The sequence below is a fragment of the Nyctereutes procyonoides genome, unplaced genomic scaffold, assembly GCF_905146905.1.
Source record: "Nyctereutes procyonoides isolate TBG_1078 unplaced genomic scaffold, NYPRO_anot_genome, whole genome shotgun sequence".
NCBI lineage: Eukaryota > Metazoa > Chordata > Mammalia > Carnivora > Canidae > Nyctereutes > Nyctereutes procyonoides.
In genome coordinates this window covers 4,510,905-4,534,242 of record NW_026575136.1, presented here as the reverse complement: position 1 = coordinate 4,534,242, position 23,338 = coordinate 4,510,905, and the positions used below count along the sequence as shown (strand labels likewise).

Below are 23,338 nucleotides of genomic sequence, written 5' to 3'. Positions count from 1 at the left end.
TTGAATACAAAATGGCAAAAATATTATAAATTGTTTAATTTACCGCATTAAAAAAGTCACTCTCTTTGGCAGTAATGTAGAAATGAATATCGGTTCAAGTAATTCCCAGTCTTATTAAGCATCATTATAACATTTGGACTGATCATATTTCACTTTTCCCAGTGGAATCAGTCAAGTTCCCATAGGTTTAATCCTACTAGAAGAGTGCACTCTTTTTTTTATGTTTTAGTTCTACAATCAGCTTCTGTTTTAATAACTACTATTTTACACTGAAAAATACCAAAATTTGGATTTTAAAACACGAGAAACCGATGGTTAGAAATGCTTCTGGTTGCCATTAGGAGCAGAAGGTACTGAAATCAAGGGTCAAATTTTAGTGGATATCACTAGCACCTGTTTATAAACCTCATTGATTTTATTTCCATTTGCCTTTACAACAAATTAGCTGAACACTTCAGATTGAGAGTATATGTGGACAAACACATAATTAGGAAGGCCCTTGAGGATTCACTCTTCATCTTTAAACAATCTTTTTACTCTTTTGGTAGTCTTCATGTGTAGACAGGAGGCTCTGTAGATTGATTCTGCACATAAGTGAAGATATGTTAAAATTGTGAAGAATGTGCTAGAAGTGAACTATGTGTCAAAGAACTAAACAGTCACTCATTTCAAGGTGTTAATTGGTTCTCAACTTTGCTGTCAGTGAAAAAAAAAATCACCCAAGAAGCTTCAGAATCACCTGTCCATGCCTCACCCCAAACTGATACTGATTGAATATGGGTCTCTGGAAGTCAGACCTCAAAAATCAGTATTTTTAATGCTGTCCATGTGGTATGAATGTGCATTCAAGTCTGAGAAACCTTAAGGCTGAGATTCTCAAACTTAAGCATGCATCACCATCTCTTGGACTCTTGTTAAAAAAGCAAAAGCAAAAATCAAAACCAGAATCTGGCTTAATTTCTAAAGACTATGACCCAGTATGTCTTAGATGATCCATAATTTATATTTCTAGCAATTGATACTGATTCTAATGCTACCGGTCAAGGGACCCTACTTTGGGAGGCACCATTCAGGTTTGATTTTATCTAACATATATTTAATGACATAATTATGTCTATATAAGCAAAACGAATTAAGATGGAAGCAACTATCCAGAAGAAAACTCTTCCCATCTCCAAATTATGGCATTAAATATAATGGTATTTCATGACCACATGTGAGAATATGTCAGACAAACTTTCATTTTGCCCCTTGGAAAACTTATTGTCAAAAACAGTAGATTTGCTTATTTTAAACTAATTTAACTGTTTTGTGGTTGTTCGGTCTTCCAAGTATCTCCAGCATACCTTATATTCATTACATTTTTTAAAATAAATGCACCTTTAAAAATAAATAAATAAATAAATAAATAAATAAATAAATAAATAAATAAATAAATGCACCTTTATGTGAATTGGTAACTTAGGGCTTGTTCAAAGGATTTAACTTGGGAAAATAATGGAAATTTATCAACAGATTGAAAGACAGTTCAGTGGGGTATAAATAAAATCCACTAAAATTTGCAAAGTTAGTATGATTCCATTTTATGGATGTTGATCTTTTAAATCTATGAAGATAGTAAAATCTTGTCTCCTGTACTTCTAATTTAAATTGTAAATGTTCTTATAATTTTATTCCGCATAATTAAGGAGGAGAGAATCATAAAGAGAATTGGCAAGTATCAGACACAAGCAGAAGAGAGAGAGAGCTGTCAAAAAGAAATCATTTCCCAGTTAAATCAGTATATGTTGTGTATCAAATATATGTTCAATGAGGTTATTAGAAAAACAAAGTTTCTGATTAAATATATTTATTATTATTTATATTATACATTATTATTATTAATTTTGTAAGAAAAATGCATATTTTATGTAATGACTTGAGGATTATTAACCCATGGAATACTGGCAAAATATGGATATTTCCAAGCACTGCTTTCAATTGCTCTGCCATTCCTTGATAGCATCTTGGCGACACAGTGATTCTGGTAACTTTTAATTTATGTAACTTGATCCTACCCATTTTGAAATTCTAGTATTATATCTTAGTCAAAGCTTTCTTCTCCCCCCTGCTGGCCAGACTTTAGGTTTTAGGAACTTAGATGAGAGGTGACTGTGTATTCTATTTTTTCCTTCCTATTCTAGCCTTAGCTCTTCAGTCAGATGGGGCAGTTGGAGGAACAGGTAACCTCTTTTTAAGTAGGTCTAGTGGTAACCTCTGTTTCTCTGAAGGTGACAACTCTCTGTGACATGAGCAATGTTGCTCTCTTGAGAGACTCTTTTTTTTTTTTTTCGATATTATTTATTTATTCATGAGAGACACACAGAGAGAGTCAGAGACATAGGCAGAGGAAGAAGCAGGCTCCCTACAAGGAGCTAGATGGGGGACTTGATCCCAGGACCATGGGATCACGACCTGAATCAAAGGCAGACGCTCAACCACTGAGCCACCCTGGTACCCCTCTCTTGAGAGAATCTTATGTGAGACCTTCAGAGAGCCTTCTCTTCATAGTTCCCTGAACTCCCTCTTTCTTCTCTGTTTCCTCTTTTTCTCCCTCACATCTAGAATTCTTTTATCCCCTTCCCCCACCATTCCTACCACAGATGGCATATCTCCCAGCCTTAAGTTGCTAGAGCCCTCCTTGCTTGCTGGGAACCCCCTTGGTTGCATTGCTGATACGACCAAAAAAACAAACAAACAAACAAACAAACAAACAAAAAAGCAAGTTTTGCTCTCTTTTGCAGGTCCACTTTTTGTGACCCACTAACCCCCCCCCCCAAACATGCTATAGTAAATGTGATCAGGCTAGTCTCCTAATGACCCATCTCTTGGATACCACCACTCTCCACTTCTTTCTTCTTCTCTTGATGCAAGGTAAAATGGTCAGCCTACTTCCTGAGCAACACTCTGTCAGTTCCCTTTTCTCATGCATCCACAATATTTCATGAATGATTCTCATGGAGTCTCTCCTTCCCTTGAATCCACTGGTCTTTGAACAAAATTGACATATGGATTACTCTTCTTTTATAAGGAATGGCTCCAACTACTGAATTCTGTCTATAAAATGCAGGAGTATTTAGTGTCTCCTTGTTCTTAGTATTAGATCTAAATAAGCCAATGCCATGGTAAAAGGGAAAATCCCACTACTCCATGTATTTATTTACTTAACTCAGTCAATCATTTTCTCTCCTCTTATCCCTCTTGCTTTCTCCATTCCTGTTTCCTGCTAAAGCAGGAGGCACATGCTGACTGGTACAGATTCTGCACAATAGGCATAATGCACATTTATTCAACTCATGGAAAGGTAGAAAGACTAAGAAAACCATTCATTTTAGCCCCACTCATTATAAATAAGGAAACTAAAGCACTGAAGGTTGTGTGTCCAACATCACAGAATGAGTTAGTAGGTATGGCAAGCATTGGAACTCAGATACAATAACTCCTCATCGTCGGTTTCAGAGAATCAAGGTTTTGGTAGTTGCCTATAAATGTTATCAAATTCAGTTATCCATCCAACATAAGAATCCTAAAACTGGTCTCAGAGATGCTTACCCAGTCCTTGTTTGAATGTTTTCAGGAACAAAGAACTGGCCACTTCACAGGTTAGTTAATTCTACTGTTGGGCAGAAATTGTCAGAATATTTCTCCTTTGTACAGCAAACTTGCTAAAGATTCTACTCAATGATTCTTGTTCTGTCTTCTGAAGCTACATGATCTAAATCTATAACTTTGTCACAAGATCACTCTTAAGTTAACCAAAGGCACCGTTATGCCTACCTAACCCTTCTCTTCTCCAAGTGAAACATACCACTTCTTTCAGATCTCCTTACATGATAATTTATAGACTCTTTCCCTACCAATTGCCCCACTATGAATATACTTGTATTTTTAATAACCTTAGTAAAATTAATGGTCTAAAATGGAGAGTTGATGTCAAATGGGTATAGAGTTTCAGTTCTACAAAATGAAGAAGTTCTAAAGATCTGTTGTACAACAATATGAATATAGTTAACACTACTGAATAATATACTTAAAGATAGTTAAAATGGTAAATTTTATGTTTTTTTTTTTTTTTGCCAGAATTAAAAATAAATTCACAGCCTAGAATTAAACAGAACATGGTATCCCATATGTGGTATTTTTACAACAGATTGAAGTGAACTTATTAACTTCACTAATTTAGATTCTAGGCTTCCATTAACATAATCATAGATGGTATCCTACTGAGTAATTCTCATGTCAAGTGTCCAGTCAATTAAAATAACTAAGCTTTTCTTTATATATATATATATATATATATATATATATATATATATATATATATATAATAGCTAAGCTTTTCTTATACACTGAATCATTCCTTTTGGATGCTTCTAATGTTTACTTTTCAAAGTTCTTTTACCTTTTATTTTGATAGTCTCCTGAGTCTTCCTTATTTACCTATTTCTGAATATTTACATGGGACTGATCTTTTCCACTCCATACTGTCACTCTTATACTTCCATCCTCCCATAACCCCAACCCTGTTGCTGTTTTGCGATTTTGAATCCATGATATTAATGATGTCTCCCAGTTTTATATAATTCAAAAATTTGATAAGCATAATTTTTAAGGCTGTAACCAAATAATAGTAACAAAGGCGTGAACCTTTTGGCAAGTAATTAAAAACATCCTTCAGGAGAAATTGATCTAATAATTAAAATTGTATAAGTACAGTTTTGAACAAATCACACATTCACTTCAATTTACCACCATCTTGCACACAAGATACTTTATCTTGAGACTTCTTTTTTTTTTTTAAGATTTTTATTTATTTATTCATGAGAGACACAGAGAGAGAGCAAGAGGCAGAGACACAGGCAGAGGGAGAAGCAGGCTCCATGCAGGGAGGCTGATGTGGGATTTGATCCCGGGACTCCAGGATCATGCCCTGGGCCAAAGGCAGGCGCTAAACTGCAGAGCCACCCAGGGATCCCTATCTTGAGATTTCTTAAACATTGCTAAAAATACAAAAACACTCTGTGTATGGCATTTTCATGATATATATTTACCTAAAACTTGTATCAGCAAATAAGTTAGCTTTGCATGATTTGTTTTTATTTTGTTCTTGAGCAAATAGTCTCTTTTAAAAATGCTGAAAAATAATATTTTAGCAAGTTTATCCTAGAATTGCTGTCAGAGATATATGTATTCTTCACCTCTCTATTGTTTGAAAATTTTCACTCATTTTTTTAAATCAGGACAATACCATTCACCATTTTCCAGGTTTCATTCATCTTTTCCATTTATTTCAAAATGATTGTCAATATTCTAAGATCAAAAATATGTGTTTCATTACTTCTTTGATAACTTATTCAATGTGAAGATAAACTCATTTTTAGCAATTAGTTGTTTTTCTCTTTTCTTTGATTTAGAACTTTAACTTCCTATCAAACCTATTCTTCATTCTCCAATCTGGAAATAATTTCTTCTATTAAAATGTTGGAAACAGGGTTTCCTGTGTGGCACAGTTGGTTAAGTGTCCGATTCTTGGTTTTGGCTCATATGGTGATCTCAGGGTCTCGGGATCTAGCCACACCTCAGACTCCGTGCTCAGCATGGAACCTGACTAAGATTCTCTTTATCCCTTCTCTACCCCACGTGCATACTCTCTCTTTCTCTCTGTCTCTCAAATAAATAAATAAATCTTTTTTTTAAATGTTGAAAACAAAGAAATTAAGCTATTTTTCCTGTCTGTGTCCTGCAGATATATGCTTTGTATCCCAGATGGTCTTGTTCTGTTTTTTTTTCATGTTCTATAAATTTATATTTAAACATTTGTATTATTTTTGCTTGAAATGGAATACAAGCTTCTGCTAAGTTGTCTTTTTGTTATTCTTATAGGTATCTGACATGCTTTTGCATTGTCTTTGGCTACAGTTCCCTCTTTTATACATCCTAGTATTAATAAGGCTCTCGATGCAAGAAAGTGGGAGGTTAGGCAAACCCTGGTGGGGTATATTGAAAGCCATAGGCAGAAATTAATAAAAACGGCTTTTATTTCCTTGACCTAACTCAGCATTTCCTCAGCTTCTTGCTTGATATGAATCACCCAGGGCGTTTGGTACTAATAAAGATCCCCAGGCCACTATCACCCTTCTCCAAAAATTTCCATTCAATAGGTCTTGTATAGAGTCCAAGAATATGTATTTTAGGAAAAGCACCTCATATGATTCTGATCCTAAGGCACATCCAGAAAATTTAAACTATGTGATGTCAACATTCCCTACAAATTAAAATTTGTTAAGGCTACTAAAACAAATCACCACAAACATAAAGGCTTAAAATAGCAAAAACCCCTTCTCCCCACAGTTTTGGAGCCTGGAAGTCCATAATCAGCAGCATCTCCCCCAAAGAGAATCCTCTGCTTCTTCCAGCTTCTCTGTTGGCTCCAGCTCCTTCTCGGCTGTGGCAGCATCACTCCAATCTCTTGTTTCCATCTTCACATGGCCTTTCCCTGTGGAAATGCACATCGTGAGATCCTTAATTACATTGGCAAAGACTCTGTTTCTAAATAAGGTCACATTCACAGATACCAGGGCTTAGGATCCGACATAGCTTACTGATACGTATGATTCAACCCACAACACCTGAGGAATTATGCGACCAGTTGAATTATAATAAAGGCTCAGGTATAAGTAGTTTTAAAAGCTGTGCAGGAAAAAAATAATAAAAGCTGTACAGGTACTTCTAATATACATGCAGGTTTGTGAAACAGTCTCACAATACCAGTGTTTTAGTCCTTGCCTCCTGACTTTGTATGCAATCTCTCTAGAACACCCCTCCAATCTTCAGAGTATCTTGCTTTTCTTTTTAACATTTTATTTAAATTCAACTTGCCAACATATAGTATAACACCCAGTGTTCATCCCTTCAAGAGCTTTTCACTGTATCTGGACCTCTGCATTCCCAAAAGAAATTTATCAGCCACTGGGCAGTAATAATTCTGCTGACAAAGATGCAGCCGTTTAAATTCTGTCAAGAGTAAACATGAATTCTTCAGACATTTCAGCAGCATTGATTTTACACACACACACACACATACACACCCTGCTGTGACAACCCACCAACTGTTCTAGTTTCCAGCACCCTCTTAATTTCTGGGCTCTGAAAATTTATATTATTTTCATACACATGCAACCATGTATTAACATGTTTGATTATTACTTTATCTAGCATTTCTCATTCGTCTTCCTCATTGCCAGAACTGTTCAATATGTTTCCCAGGTCTCCTATTGGTCTCACTCTACATATACTTCCTGGATGCTCCTCTTGACTTCCAAGGCTCTGATCAATAGTGATTACTTCCAAATCTATTGCTCTAGCCTACTTGTACCTCCTAAAATTTCACTACTTCTTATACCCTATTGAAGCCATTTGGAAATTTTTATAGTGTTTCAAACGTTTTATATACTGTAACTTCTGGGCGTTGAGGAATGCCATCTTTCTGGAATATGCTAATAGCACTCCTTCCCCTCCCGCCCCCCTCCTGATTTCACCTGAATATATCATTCCTATCAACTTGTATATAGCTTCCTCTGGGGTGAATATCTAAGAGTAGTTTTGATTATTCTATTGTGAGTTGCAATAACACTTTATGGGGTTTACATCATAGCATTTATCAGAAAAATTTTTAAATCACTTGTTTAATTATACTACAGAGATTTTTTTCCTAAATGATTGTAAGCACTCTGAGAAATGAAAATGCTAAATTTTGTATTTCCAATGCTTAGAACTGTTTTATTCATTCATTCTAGGTGAGATATCACTAAGTCCTAGAACTCTGTCTGGTATAAAGCTCTCAATATTTTGAGAATAAAACTTTTGAAGTAGTTTTCTACTCTGTTGAACAGAGTAGGAACTTGAGGTCAGAGATGTTAAGTGAGTATCCAAGGTCATATATTAATTAGTGTTAAAATCAGGGTTTTAACTCAGATTTGCCTGCCTATAAACTATGTTCTTTATATATGACTTATGTGATGTATAAAATGAGGTTTTTATGTAACAGCAATGGAAGAGTAGCCAAATGAAGACTATTTGTGGTATACTGTTTTCTAATGGTTTTCTCCAAAGTATATTTACCTTATTGGCTCTTTTGAAGTCTGTCCTATGTACATACCAATTATCAGGAGCCACAGCTAGTATCATTATCTAGAAATGTATTTCTTCCAAGGGTATAGTCCTATAATCTATATGATTTTAAAAAGCAGTGTTTTCCCATAACCATGTTTAAGTATGTACCTTAGAGTAGGAATAATCATATTTAAAATTTAAGTGGACTACATAAAACATAGGAAGAATTTAATTTTCTATCCTTCCAAAAAAAATGTTTCTGTGCTATAATTTTTGAAGGGTATTGGTATGATCAGTGTGGTATAGGGAAAAAATAATATATTTTAAAATCAGTCACACTATTATTCAGATTTTACTCTGACACTTGCTGGTTATACAGTATATCCTCAGGCAAGTTATGCTGTTTTCTTTTACAAATCGGGGTTGGCAATAACAATTGCAGGGCTGTTGTGAAGAGTATAAGTAATGTATATACATAGCTAGCCTAGTGTCTCATACACAATAAATAATAATATGCAATGTGAGTATTATCATCCTTTTTCAAGTTTAGATAACATTTTCCTAACCCCGGACTCGTGTAATATCCTACTTTGTCATTTATTTTAGCCTGAATCTCCTATATATTCTCCACATAGTTAGTCATGATGGTCAAATTTATACACATATAGGATGTGGATTACATATTCTTAAACAAACCTATGATAACTTTGAGACTTCAATAATAAATTACTTAGAAATATTCATTTTGAGGCCAAAAAGGAGAAATAAGTAGGAAAATTCCTAGAGACAAGAAAGAAACAAATTGGATCTGAAAACTATCTCTAAGCTTTGTGTACTGGATAAATATAAGTACCGTACCAACGATGATTACCCTTGAGAGAGAGAGAAAATTGTTGCCATTTACATAATAGCATACATATAACCCGGCAATAAATTTTAAGTGAAAGATATAATAGATAAATTAAGCATACCACCTGCAACAATGGAAGATTTTTTAACAGTCCATTACTCCACATTAACTATTCTACGAGGTGGAAGTAACCACAGAAATAAAATAGAGTTTTCTTTTCTTTAGCATAATTTTAATATAGTAAAATGTAAGCCACTTTCATTCATATTTTTTTTTCTCCTCAGAGTTAATCAAGTAATCTTTCCAGGTGTCCTACAGTCTGTCTCCTGGAAGATCTAGTCGAAGTCAAGAAAAAAAGATTGTTTTTAACATTTAAGTCTTTTTCAAATATAAGAATTCATAGTGGTCTCTTAAAAAGAACAAGTACCTAGAAACAGACTGAGATATCAGATACTATTTTCAACTCTTAAAGTAATGCTAATATGGAAGAACATAGAAAGGCTAAATTTATTTTAAGAAACTTTTGTTTTTTTTTTTTTTAGGAGAAAGAGTATATTGTCATTAAACCTTGTTTCTCTCTCACTATGAGATATTGGTGCTAAGAAATTATGGATACAGTATTTTATATCATTAGTGAAAAATGAAGTGCCCTATATTATACTTAAATTTTTGATGGAACTCCTAAAATGTGTTGTGCATTTGATTGCATTATTAAGCAGAGAAAATCCAAAGATAATTTTAACACTTTAAATTCATTCCTCTATTTTTTCTTTTTTTCTGAAGTTCAGTTACTATCTTTTATTGGAATGCTGTGATAATCCCAGGAGTTATTCAGTAGATACACCGATTTTTGCTACAATACATGCTTTTAGGGTGTGGTGCATTTCCAGATGACCTTTCTTCTGACTTCTTGACCTTTAGGACTTTAAGGACCTGAGAGATCATGTTACAAATCACATGGCTGTCACTACAGAGGCTGTGTGATTTACTCAAGGTCACAGTGCTTTATCAAAGAAACAGAAATGAAACTCTTCAGTCCCTTATACCTGTCCCTTCATTTAATGCCTTTATTCTTTTTAGTGATTTGCCCTATGCCTTTTCTAGCTCCTTTTTAAAAAAATTCCATGTAATTTGCCTTTGGTCCTATAAAGTAAGCCAGACATTGTGCTTGCCAAGAGAAAGTAATGTAACTAAGTATTATGTAAAAAAAAAAAAAAAAAAAAAAAAAAAAAATTCAGAAATGAGATGCAGCTATTTAGGAACACATACACATTATTAGCAAGTATGTGTATTATATTAACTGTGGGCAGATATATGACTCATTTTCTCAGAGATTGAAGATGCATTGGGTTTTAGATTATTTTATTTACTTTCAAAGTTTTTACCTTTTTGGGAGCTAACTTCCAGATTTTTTTGGAGGGGGAGGGGGCTGGTTTTTAGACTTAGAATCTAAGAGGTAGACTCTTAAAGGTCACTTGGAACATTTTCCAGCCAATGAAGTATTGTCAAATCTCAGAAGTCTCCAAATGCTTGGAGTGATTTATTCTTTTCCTAGTTACATGTATGATATTGATTAATATGTTCCTAAGCTGATAGAAGAGAGGTTAAAAATGTGAATTAACCTATTATAGATTGAAAAAAGATGCAGTGTTATTTTTAAAAGTTAGATCTCATCATATCTTAGAATCTGCATTTTGTTTTTTACTCATTTTACCATAACTTATACTGCAGTTTTGTTTAAAGTCACTCTTCATGTCTACTCTACATCTTCTAAGCATTAAATGGTTCTCTAAAGAATAAAACATATTTTAGACAACTTCCCTGTTGATTCTTGAAACATAAACACAAGTTTTCATTTTCTTGTCAGGTAACAAAAGAAAATTCTCTTAGAAGTATTGATTAAATTATGCCTTGAGCGTTTTCACTTTTCTTTTCATTACTTCCCCTTATATGTCAGAAAATTTATTGAGTTGCTGCATGGATAGCTTTTGATACAGTCTTTTCTCTCTTTTCATATCAACGATTGCCTCTTTTTTCACTCCTGTCTTTGAATCATATTTAGGCTCTGATCACATTTTTTAAAAGTCAAAATTATTCTAAACTTCATATCTTGAGGCATCTCTTTGGTAATCATAAAATTTAATTAAGATTTGTTCAGTTTTAGAATACTTTCCATTCAAATTCCAATATCTTGGAGGGATATACTCAAATGTAAATTCACACAAAGAAATTGCTTTTTAAGAAGTGGAAAGCAAGGAATCAATACCATATCAACCAGATCTGATATGAGCCACTACTTTCCTTACATTTTGTTTATGAAATAATATCAATTTATGTTGTCATTTGGATAAGTTACCACTATTAGAGATGGCAGTCATTTGTAGTCTGTTCACTGGATGCTATTGCTGGTCAGCTCAACTACATTCTAGGAGGAGTTCTCACAGGCTCCAAGGTTGACTTATTATTTCACCATTTTAAGAGTGAGGATGAATACTATAGCCCCCAATTTAATTTGAAATATTATTTTGAAGATAATACACAAAATATGTCTTTGCAACTATTGGGCAAAATTAACTTGCTCACATTTTGCCATTCAAGCTAGTCATGGCTTGACAAAAAGTGTACATTAATATAGACTTTTAACTTTAAAATGTCAGAGTTTTTAAGGGAAAAATATAAACTATTCTATAAAAGTTATAACAATGTCATTCAAAATTATTATTTCCTAAAGACACTGTCACCTATGTGCTTCATTGATTAAAATACTAAGAAGATACTCAGTACCATGATTTCAAATATTTTGTAAAGTTCTAACTCTTAGAAAGGAATAATCCAGAATAGGCCTGGATGGAACCCCTGGGAAACATAACTGCTTGACCAGCCCAAGTCCCAGGGCCAATACGAGGTCTGAGTGTTAACTGCCATTCAAACCTTCTTACCAGTGGTGCAGTGCAGGGAATGCAAACAATTCTTCATCATCTGATTCTCCTAGGCTTTTTTATTCACTGTAAGGTACTCATTAAAAAAAAAATTAAATGTATGAATATCCTATGCTCTTAAGAAGTCGGGATCCCTGGGTGGCACAGCGGTTTGGCGCCTCCCTTTGGCCCAGGGCGCGATCCTGGAGACCCGGGATCGAATCCCACGTCGGGCTCCCGGTGCATGGAGCCTGCTTCTCCCTCTGTCTGTGTCTCTGCTTCTCTCTCTCTCTCTGTGGCTATCATAAATAAATAAAAATTAAAAAAAAAGAAGTTTATGTCACTAGATTAGTTTATCTAAGGTTTCCTCTGCCTTTTGTGGAGGATAGGGGTGGAGTTCTGGTCACATTAGCAAATGAGAAACAAATTAAATCAAGCACAGTCAATAACATCTTTCCTATTGAATATTTTTATATCTTTCATAGAATTTCCAACTTGTGAGCCACTAACTCAATTTATATGCAAAAGTGGAAGATGCATTAGCAGCAAATGGCACTGCGACTCTGGCAAGTACCAAATGTTCCCTGTATTGCACTGATTTGATTGGGGGCCTGGCTGTCAGTACCGCTTCACCTCTTTCAGATGCGTCTTGTACAAGAAGTTTGCAGAGCCAAGCAAAATGGCTTAGACAAGTGGTGAGAGGGCACCTGGCACATCAGTGGGGATTAGCATTAAGGATGATGGGACTCGATATCTGTCCCATGGGACTGTAAAGAGATTTGTGTTCAGATATTATACTGGACATAGTCTAAATCCACAAACATGAAGTAAAGGGGACAATTGAGGCAATGACCTGGACAATTTGGGTTCTCTGAAACATCGGTGTAAAGTGCTCTGTAACCTCAGGATGAAGGAGTTTATAGATTATTATGGAATTGTTCGAATGGTCTCAACTCTGCTCCCTTGCTCTTTATGTATAAATGGTGTTTTTTCTCATACTCAGTTGTATCATTATGCTAAATTATGCCAAACACAGGTAAATCAATTATGTATAAATCATACATTCTCAGTCACTGATTTCAATTTAATCTATTTTCACTTTGCATTTCTCTCATCTCCCTCCTGCAACAGTTGTTAATAAAGAATATAAATCATTGCTAATGATAGTGACAATTTCCCAGTATAAATACTCACTTAAGTGTCAGTAGAAGAAAAGTGCATAGTGACTCCTCATGTTGAGAATGGAGAAGGGTCTGAATTAAAGATATAGTCATAAAGTCTGGGGCATAGAGATTGTAGTTCTAAACAATAATTTTCCATGCTAATTATATCACCAGCTGTATCATTTCATGAAATTCCTGCAGTCACCATTGTCCTCCCATTTTATAATTATTTCCTGCTGCATCGATTTGTTCCATCAATGGTTAGTCATTTCTGAGTGAAATAGAAATTAAGCTTTAAAATCCAAAGGCGAGAATTGTTTTCCCTCTTTGTTAAGTAGTTGTTGTTTAATCCGAAGTGAAACAATATCGAAATGAATATAATCCCTCCACTGTTCATGGGAGATGTTGATCATTAATTTATCATTCTTTTATCAAACACAAAGGAATACTCTATGTAGAAAAAAGAAATGTTAGATATTTCATAAGAGAAGTTTTTTTCCTGGGTCACTTTTCACTTCCTTGATGTTGATCCTTCTTTCCAGATGATGACTGCGGGGATGGCAGTGATGAGGTTGGCTGTGTTCACTCTTGCTTGGATAATCAGTTCAGATGTTCCAGTGGCAGATGCATCCCAGGCCATTGGGCCTGTGATGGTGACAATGACTGTGGAGACTTCAGTGATGAAGCCCAAACCAATTGTACCAGGGAAGGTTAGTAATTTTGTGAAGATATGAACTCTCATTTTTAAATTGATATATAATATTTAAGTGTTATATAAAGATAATATTTGGAACAGGGTAAAATAATTGATTGCTTTACTTTCACTCTTTAATTTTTCTGGTTTCTCATTTTAATACCTCCTTATACTTTGATTCCTTCTGTGGTTTTTGCTTCTTACTTTTATCAGATGCTTTACTTGTTACTCCTTTAATCCTCTCCAACTCCTAAATTGCCAAACCCCAAACTCTTCCCAAAAGGAAAACAAACTAAAAATAAGAAAGGTATACTTTTTATTTCAACACCAAATTTGTTTTTTTTTTAGGCTTGAAATAACCCCCTATTAAGTGATGATGTATTCCAACTGACTGACTTCTGGAATGCTAAAGAGAGGGATACTGTGACCATGCGCCTCAGCATTGTCCGTGGGCAGACTTGATCCTGTCATTTGCATCCATTACTTGCAAAATTTGATCAGCCATAGGTCATGTTAATAAATTAGAAATCATGTTGGAAATGTCACAGAAAAAATCATTAGCCTGCCAAACATTCATACAATCAGTAACATTTTTTTTAATGGAAGTTTTCTTTCTGCTTAAGAAATTGGAAGGTTCATTTACTTTTTAATCTATTCCACAAAAATTTATTGAAAGCTTTTGTTGTGCCAGGCACTGTGCTTGGACTGAATGATGGGTAAGAGAAATCTGGTCCCTGTTCAGTATTTAAAATCTAGCATGCAAAGAGACAATAACATGATTTATTTACTGAATTGGGTACTTGGGGTGGGAAGGCATAGATTGTGTGATCATAAGAAATGAATTGTTTTCAAAGTATTTTCCAGGGGCATATATTTGTCTTCTGCAAATGTTTAACAACTTATAAAATAGAAAATTTCTGTATTTTTTTCTCTGACACGTGTCATTTTGTCTTTCTTTTGTTTCCTCTCTCTCTGTCACTTCCTCTCTCCTTCCCTTCCTCTCCTCATTCCCTTTTTTCTCTTTCTCTCTCTCCCACCCCTCTTTATTTCATTCTTTTGTCATTTTCTGTCTTATTCTAGTTGGTCTACTGATATATAGGAACTAGAGATTTTCACTTATTACTAGCCTTGCATGTAAAAGAAAAAGGTATAAAAGTATATTTTTTCCTTTTTTTTCTTAAATATTGGAAGCATTCATTTAAGGTGTGGTTGACATGTAATTACCAAGTTACACTTTGAGTGTAAACTGCATTTTCCCCCACCTCACAGATGTCTTTTTAGGCTCCTCATGATGTGTACATCTGTGGTCTGCTGGCACTGCCCCTAATATGCTGTGAAAGATAAATTGCCCCAAAGTTAATTTACTTTCATCTCAGAAATGAGATCCCATCGTTCTTTTCTATGTGTATTTGTCTCTAAGTTAAAATGATCATTGCACATTAAGAAGTTTTGGAGAGATTGCTTTAGCTTCATGAGTATCCAAAGTGAGTGGTACATCCCTTTGTAACCTCATTAGGTAATTTCTTAGGTTTGGATTATTATAGAATCAGTGTCTACTTAATGACCTTCACCTTTAGAGCACCTCAATTTCACAAATATGTTACTGAAAAGGGTATACTGTCAATGTGAATACTATGAATTTCTTATATGATTATGGTAATATATTAAGGAAATGATCCAGATAATCTACATGATTCTTGGACATGTTTCAAGAAAAGAATGAAGAAAACTTCTTGAACTAATTTATATTTATCAGATTATAAATTCCCTAATCAAATACTATACTTGGTGAATACCAGTCACCAGAATTGAAGAAAGGGAGCATACCATTGACTTTGGTACAAGGCAATGAAGAGTATTTCAGAGGGTATTCAAACATTTTTACCCATCATTTACTTTATGTATTCTGACACAGAAGTTGTAAAATAATCATGACACATAGAATTGTTAAAGCTGATCAGGAAAGTCATTTTGCACATGCAAGGTGTGTAAGGTCATTGCAAAAGTAAAGTAGAAATTTGATGCAATTAGTCATATAATTTAGTCTCAAAACCTGCTGCGGAAGAAAGACCAGGGGATTCTGGCTTGAGCCTCAAGACAGGCTGTCAAAACTGATCAAAGCCACCATATAATTGCTCAGCACTTTGCTGTACATTGCCTGGGTTAAAAGAGCATATGGTCTAGTTTCTCTCCACTCAAATTGCTTTCAAAAAAGCAAAAATACTCTTGAATTAACTTTTACTAGTAAATGAACAGAAGAAACCAGGAATGGAACATTCCATATATAATCCTTATTTTAGAAAATTCTTGAATTTAAGTTCAATTCATATTCTCTTTTGAAACCACTTTCAAAAAAGAATTTCTATAGTGATGATCATTTTTTTCATCATAACAACTATATGGTGTAAGTATTCATTGCTAGCCCCCTTCTAGATGAATTCATACTCCTCTCCTTCCCCCTAATGTTGTGCTGGTCTTTCCTCTCACTTCAAGATCCCTTATTAGGCAAACGAGATGTGGTATCTTTAGCCAGCCCTGCACACACATGCACATGCACACACAGGGTATACAAGAAAGAGAGACATATAAAGACAATCCATAGCACATGGATTCCTCCCTTGGTTTCATTGCCTGTTTATCATTAATTTAGCCCTGGTTTCTTTTTTGTTCTGACTACTTTGGTTGGCAAATTTTTCTAAAATAACCCTTTTTATAAGGCTACTGGGTAAATAGCTTTTCCAATGGAAAAATAAGTGACCCTCAAGGAATTTGGTAGGAGGGAACACCTCCTAGAGCCTTAGGCCTGGCCATTTATTAAGTATTGAAAGGTTCTGTAAAAAGATGGTTTTACCTGTAAGGACATCTAGAGTAAAATTAAAATGAGACTTCGGTCTTTTCTTACAAGTCTTTAACTCTGCCTAGAATGAAAAAAAAAATTTAAATAAAGAAAGAAGTAGAGAGAGAGAGAGAGAGAGAGAGAGAGAGAAAGGGACTCTGAACATATGCATCTATAAAATAACAAATACATAGAATTAATCGTATCTCATTGTTGACAGTTTAATTCATTTGAATTATGTATAGTTTCATTCCTCTACTTTTTGAGGGAATAATCTCAACCTTATTTTTCCCAAGGAGTAAGGCATTTTTAAAGTAAACGTATGATTTTTTTTGTATATTTAGACAGCTATTCCCCAGGTCAATTTCCACTTAGAAATTGTCGTAAAAAATTATACTTAATAATTGCAGCACAAACTTGCATAATGGAACAAGCTTCTCTAGAATTGATTTTGCCTAAATTTTGCAATTTCTCCTAAATGCAATTTAACTATCCCTCAAATATTTGGATTTTTTCTTTACTTTGAAGGGTCATCTGACCCTGATTTATGGTCATTGCTCTTTAATACCTTCTGTTTGGCTGTCTAGAAAGGGAATATTTACTGCCAGCTGCACTAAGAAAATGAGCTGGGTGATGATAGAACATATGGGATCTCCTATTTACATCACAAATACAAACTAACTGAAAATGTAAAATTAAATGTGTATTGACCTTCAATTTTGATTTATTATGAATAATCTTTAACAAGTTCCCAAATCCATTAGGCAGTTAAGTGTATAACATTATTAGTATGTATTCCTACACATGGTCATATTCTTAACTGTTTAGCTTTGCTTCTGCTATGGAAACTTTCACTTTTCTGTTGGGCTTTATCCTTATTCATTTATTCATTTGCCTTGCTACTTCCCTGTTCACAGATTTAAGAAGGAAGCTAGGATAATTTTGTCTTTGTAGTTTCATATTCAAGTACAATATCTGATATACAGCAAATGCTCAGTAAATAATTATTGAGTGAAAGAGTTTATTTATTGAGCAAAATTTGATTACACCCTCAGAATCCAACCTTTATTTGTTTTGTATTATGTATCTAATAACTTATATTTCTGTTTCTTTGCCTTATTCCCAGATCCTGGAGATATTTTTATGATGTTGTACAAGACTAGATGTATTGATCTATTCATGTACATCTCTTTAATAAAGTGTAATCACTTCTGCTTACCCAATAAATATTTGCACTTTCAATCCAGGATTCAATAAAATAAAGTAGATAGGACATCTCCTTTATCTTTTGTTATTGTTTATTTTTATTTACATCATCTCTGTCCAATAGATAGTAAATTCCAGAAAGATGGGTAGAGCTTAATTTTTTTTTGTATTTATTATTTAACAGTAAGTGCCAGTGAGAAGATTCCGTTAGCAATAATTTAGTGGGGGAGAAAAGATGTTAGCATCTGTTAGCAAACCACTAATTGCCAGACATTTTACATTTGTTACTTCACTTAATCCTCACAATAAGGATTACTCAGAGAGGTTAACATACTTGTTTAGGATTACACAGCTGGAGTTTGAAGCAAAGATTTTCTGTTCTTTTTTCTCCCATCCAGCTCCCTGCTTCCATAGCAATGGGATATAACCCACCCGTTTCATTTTTTTTTCTAACGCTTTATCCATAACATTTATATGATTTCCAAATAATTACTATATTTTAATTTCATTCTCATTTTTCCTTTAAGAGAAAATAAATAACTTTCTACTTATTACAGGTCATTGTAATGAAACTTTCCAAAGAGCACTAGAAGGAACCTGAAACATTATAGTTAATAACCACAGTAAATCTGCCTGTCTCCTTTTGTTTGTTTCTATTCTCCTTTCACTCCCACAACTCTCCTTGGTAAAGTGGATTCTGAAACGTTGTCATTACAATAGCTGTGGACAGTCTCACAAAGACAATTTCTTCAATCACCCAAAGTATATGTTAGTCAGCCATGAAAATTTCACCTAATAGACTTAGGAAATTTAGAAAGCTGGAAGAAAATGAAAGATCATTTAGTACAGTTATTTTATCATGCAGATGAAGTAAATGACTCATTTAAATAAAATTACTCTCATGCGTATTTAACAACAACAACAACAACAAAACATGCTGTTTCCTGGGAGGAGCTGATAATGTTCCGTGTTAGAGATTTGAGACTGAAAACTTATCCATAAAGACATTTTCAGGAGAGGTTTGAGATTCAAATAATTATGCTAAAGTCTGCAGAAAATTCAGAAAGGTCAGACTTCGACCAACCAAAAAGGGATAATATCCTACCTAGGGAAATTGAATCCACCCACAGGAGTGCAAGTATCAAAATTTTATTTGTGGCAGAAGACTTAGGTTACACATTTAAGCATGGAGAGAATGGAAATTAAAACCAGTATCTCTTGACTTCCAGTCTATGTCATATCCTATCTCAGTTGAACCCATCATGTTTTAGCAAAACAGCTTAATACTAACAACATAGAAAACAAGATACCAATGAATACTGTATAGTATTGTATACAATTAGATTCAATCATCTGTTTTGGTTTTCTTTTATGAAAATATTCTGAAGGTGCTTTCAGTTAATTTTTACTAAAACACACAATCAAAGTAACTTATTTCTCGGTCACTGAATTTTATTGAGAATAAAATATTGTCTTTGAATTTGAGGAAGATTGTATGATTTTGCTGAGTATATCATTTACTAATCTTCTCTTCCAATGATTTTTAATCATTCTCCTTTAAGGAAAATATAGATTATTTTCTGATAAAATACAAGTAAAAGCAAATTTAAACTTTATCTACATTTAGAGGTATAATATCTACTTTCAATGAGATACAAATTATCTGGCTTAACTTTATTCTCTCGCAGATTGATTTATTTTCCTCAAGAAATGTTAACACTGAGATATCAAAACAATGTTAATTATTAATGGATTTTATCCATAGGAAATCTCTTTTTGTTTTCCAGGACAAAATAGCTCTTTAAAGGTTATTTTAACCTCAATGCTACAAACAACTTTTACATCAAGAGCAAAGACTCAAGGCTTTTGAAACAATTAATAACAAAATCTGTTTTGAGAATCCACAATGTTTCTAGCAATGTGATTATCAGTATAGTTAAAGGGAATCAGAAAAATATAATTTTAAAAATAAAATATTTTAAAAAGCTCATAAAAATAGGAAGAAAGAAGTCAATTATCTTCATCTTAACTATACACAAAATTAATGATAGATCCACACTCTTAGAAAAAATTAGCTCTTGTATTAAGACAATAATTACGCATCTTAACACCAAGCAGAGGAACATCTCTTATTTTTTAAACAATGTAATTAATAACAAAAGTCAATAGGTAACAAAAATACTTAATTTTAATGAAGAACCTCAGCCTCTTTCCTCTTCTTTTAATAGAGCCAAAATATAAGGGCAAGACTGAATTAATTTCCATAGTCTAAATAATTATTATTTTTTTTATTCTCCAGTTGTGGCTAATTATCAGTGAAATGGTAGGACTTCAGGCATTCGGCAGAAAGTAGACAAATTTAAAACAACAACAACAAACAGAAAAGAGACAAAGGGCATGGATGATCTACAAAATAATTAATTCACCTCTCAGTAATTGAGTAGTGCCACGCTTTTGTGAGAGTAAAGAAATAAGCAATAGAACAGAACTTTGCCTTTTTCCTATAGAAATAGTTGGGAGTTAGCTTCTTTCAGAACTTATTTGAACTGTCAGCCTTTGTTCCTTTATTTATGTGAAGCATAACTGAATTTGCACTTAGATATTATATTCCTGCAATGTAGCAATGCAATTTATTCACTTTTTATTAGGAAATTTATTTTGGTTTTAGGTTGGTATGTGTGTACACATGGGCCTCCGAAAGAAAATTAATTGTCCTTATTTGCATCTAAAACCTTGCCCCAAATAACTTTGGTGTATAAGAGTATCCACATAAGTTGCCATGACCTTCCTGGTAGAGAATATTCACTGCTATCAGAACCTTTCAGCACAGCATGTTGATATTGTTGATATGTATACACTTAAATGGAATATTCTATGAATCATAACCAGAATTTACACCATTTCAGAACAGGAGTCGTCAACTATTTTCTGTAAAAGGTCAGTAAATATTTTAGATTTTGCCTATTGCAAGACCCAACTCCACTGTCCTGGAAGCCATAGAGTATATGTCTACAAATGATTATAACTGTGTTCCAATAAAACTTTATTACAAAAACAAATAGTGGACCAAAATTGGTCTGCATATCATAGCCTGCTGACCTATCATTTAAAATGCAAGTGGAAATGTTCTAAAGAAACTATAATCTTAAATAATCCTTTATTCCTATTCCATAGAAGTAACTTTATAAGACAATGCAAAAAATAATGGGGAGGAAATAAAGTCCAAAGGAAGAAAAGACAAGCCATTAATAATTTCTAAATAATACTATCTGGCCTTTCCTCAAACATATACTTTATATGTATATGCTTAGAAACATTCTTTCTACATAAGAATGTTTCACATTATTTTAAAAAATCAAATTAAATAAAGCAATATTTAAAAAAAATTTCCAGTAAGTATTTGATACCTGTTGTGAGCTAAGCGTATTGCCAAACCAAGAAATTCCAAATGTATAATATGTATATTGCAACCTGTTTTAGTTAATAATTGGTATCTAACATAGCTATTAAGGTGACTGGCTAATTTGAACAGTAAATTAAAAAAATAGATTTCTCAGTTACACAGACAGTTCAGCAGATTAGTACATTCTGTGCACTAAAATTTAGATGATGTAAAAGTTCATCATTCGACATATAAATTCTAAATGGAATGCTCATGGTAGAGTTCCAAATATCAAAACTTAATTTAATTTCGTCTATTATTATTATTAATTATTATTATTATTAAAGAGAGGGAAAGGTGGGGAAGGGCAGAGGAAGAGGGAGTGAGAAAATTCAAAGCAGGCTCCATACCCAGGCAGACCCCAATAATAGGCTTGATCTCACAACCTTGAGATCATGACTTGAGCCAAAGTCAAGAGTCAGATGTTTAACTGACTGAGCCACCCAGGTGCCTCAAAACTTAATTTTAATGAACTAAAAAGCAATGTTTTATTTGTTTTACATAGGTTTCACTTCTATACCTTACTGGGGGAGGTAAAGTCACGCTTTGAAATTTTGCTTCAATAAGTATATTGTCTATATGTGTGCTTTCAACACTAAAATCATTTTAGTATTGTAATAATCAAACTTGTGCTTAGGTAGCCACATGTTCTTTTCCATTTCTTTTTCTTTAATCTTTTTAAAATTTTTCTTCTAAATTTGCTTTTCTAACTGACTCAGGCAGTAAACATTCATGATTTGAAATATGATATCTGTATTTTTAAAGTTCCCATTATATCCCATGAACTAATAAATAGTTTTGATAGTTCCATCCAGCTTCTTATCAGGATAATCTCCAGTGAGGGCTACCTAGATACAAGGGTAAAATGAGTTTGCTAGGATTGAAAGTAAAACATAAAAACCATGCCCTGAAAATGTGTTGGGGTAGGAGCGAGGGAGAGGCAGTCAGATTAATAATCAAATGATATAACATCTATAATCTAGATGGCATGCAAACCATCATCAAGGTCCAATGGGATTAAGGACAAATTGAAGAGGAAGGCCCTGGGCTTGACTTCATTATTAGTTCACAGCCGAGATGATAGTGTCATCACACAGGCAGCAGCTCCTGGGGAACCCATCCCATGTAACATGGAAAAGAGCAAAGCAGTGCATCCCATCAACCCCAACACAAGCCCTAGACAGGCTAGGAGGCAGGTTTTAACAAGCACCCTCCTCCAAGGATCTGTAGAAAACAAGGATAGCCTGACTTCCTAAAGGGATGTTAAGGGTCTCCAGAGGCAGAAAGGCCAAGGTGTGGTCCACGCCCTGCTGGCAAATGAAATTATTGATATACTGCCAGACTGATTGTCGGTGGTTTTGGGCAAGTGAAGGATATTTGGGAATCTGGAGCAAACAGCTGCCTTAGGTACAGGAATTATTAATGCATAGTGATTCAGGCTAGGAACTGAGCAGGAACTGACACATGGTGATTATAGGTAATGCAGGAAGCTGAATGCACATGCAATACATAGTGCTTTTTTACTTTGCAAAGCATTTTACAATGAATGACAAGTTAATGTATAAACTCCATTAAAACAATAAAAAAGTCAGTTTTTTTTTCCACCCAGATTGGTCTCACAGTTTAAATAATTCATTATATTTGCAACACCATTATTAGATATTTTCTCAGGGGGGGGCTTTAACATTTTTATAAGCAAAAAAAAAATTCTGACTTAAAAAAAGTATGGTGTATTTTTTTCAATCCTAATTTTCATTTATTTTTTAACTTTCAGAGAAAAAGATTCCTTTCTGTCTCTGTATAGTTACTAGTCTTCTAACGGCAAGAATTTAGTCACAGTGAATTCATTTAAATATTGGGATAAATTCCACCATCAGTTGCCACATTTCCTTCAGGGCTCTGCATTTATTTATTTATTAGATTCCCCAAATTGTATGCTTGGTTTAAATAGCTTCGGGGCAAAAATACAATAAAATTGCATTAGTTAAAAATATAACCAGCATCAGCAACATGAAAACATAACAGTAAAACAGCATGAGCATATACATATAAACATAGTCATCATTTTAACACTCCAC

General features: G+C 33.9%; 1 protein-coding gene across 1 annotated transcript in view; it reads left to right on the top strand.

The window, feature by feature from the left end:
• LOC129495604 (low-density lipoprotein receptor-related protein 1B) overlaps positions 1-23,338 on the top strand; it is a 1,831,349-nt gene that overhangs the window by 1,154,599 nt on the left and 653,412 nt on the right. Inside the window, exons 19-20 of the mRNA XM_055303278.1 lie at positions 12,405-12,485; positions 13,625-13,792. Coding sequence (XP_055159253.1) covers positions 12,405-12,485; positions 13,625-13,792 — 249 coding nt within the window. The remainder of the gene's footprint in view (positions 1-12,404; positions 12,486-13,624; positions 13,793-23,338) is intronic.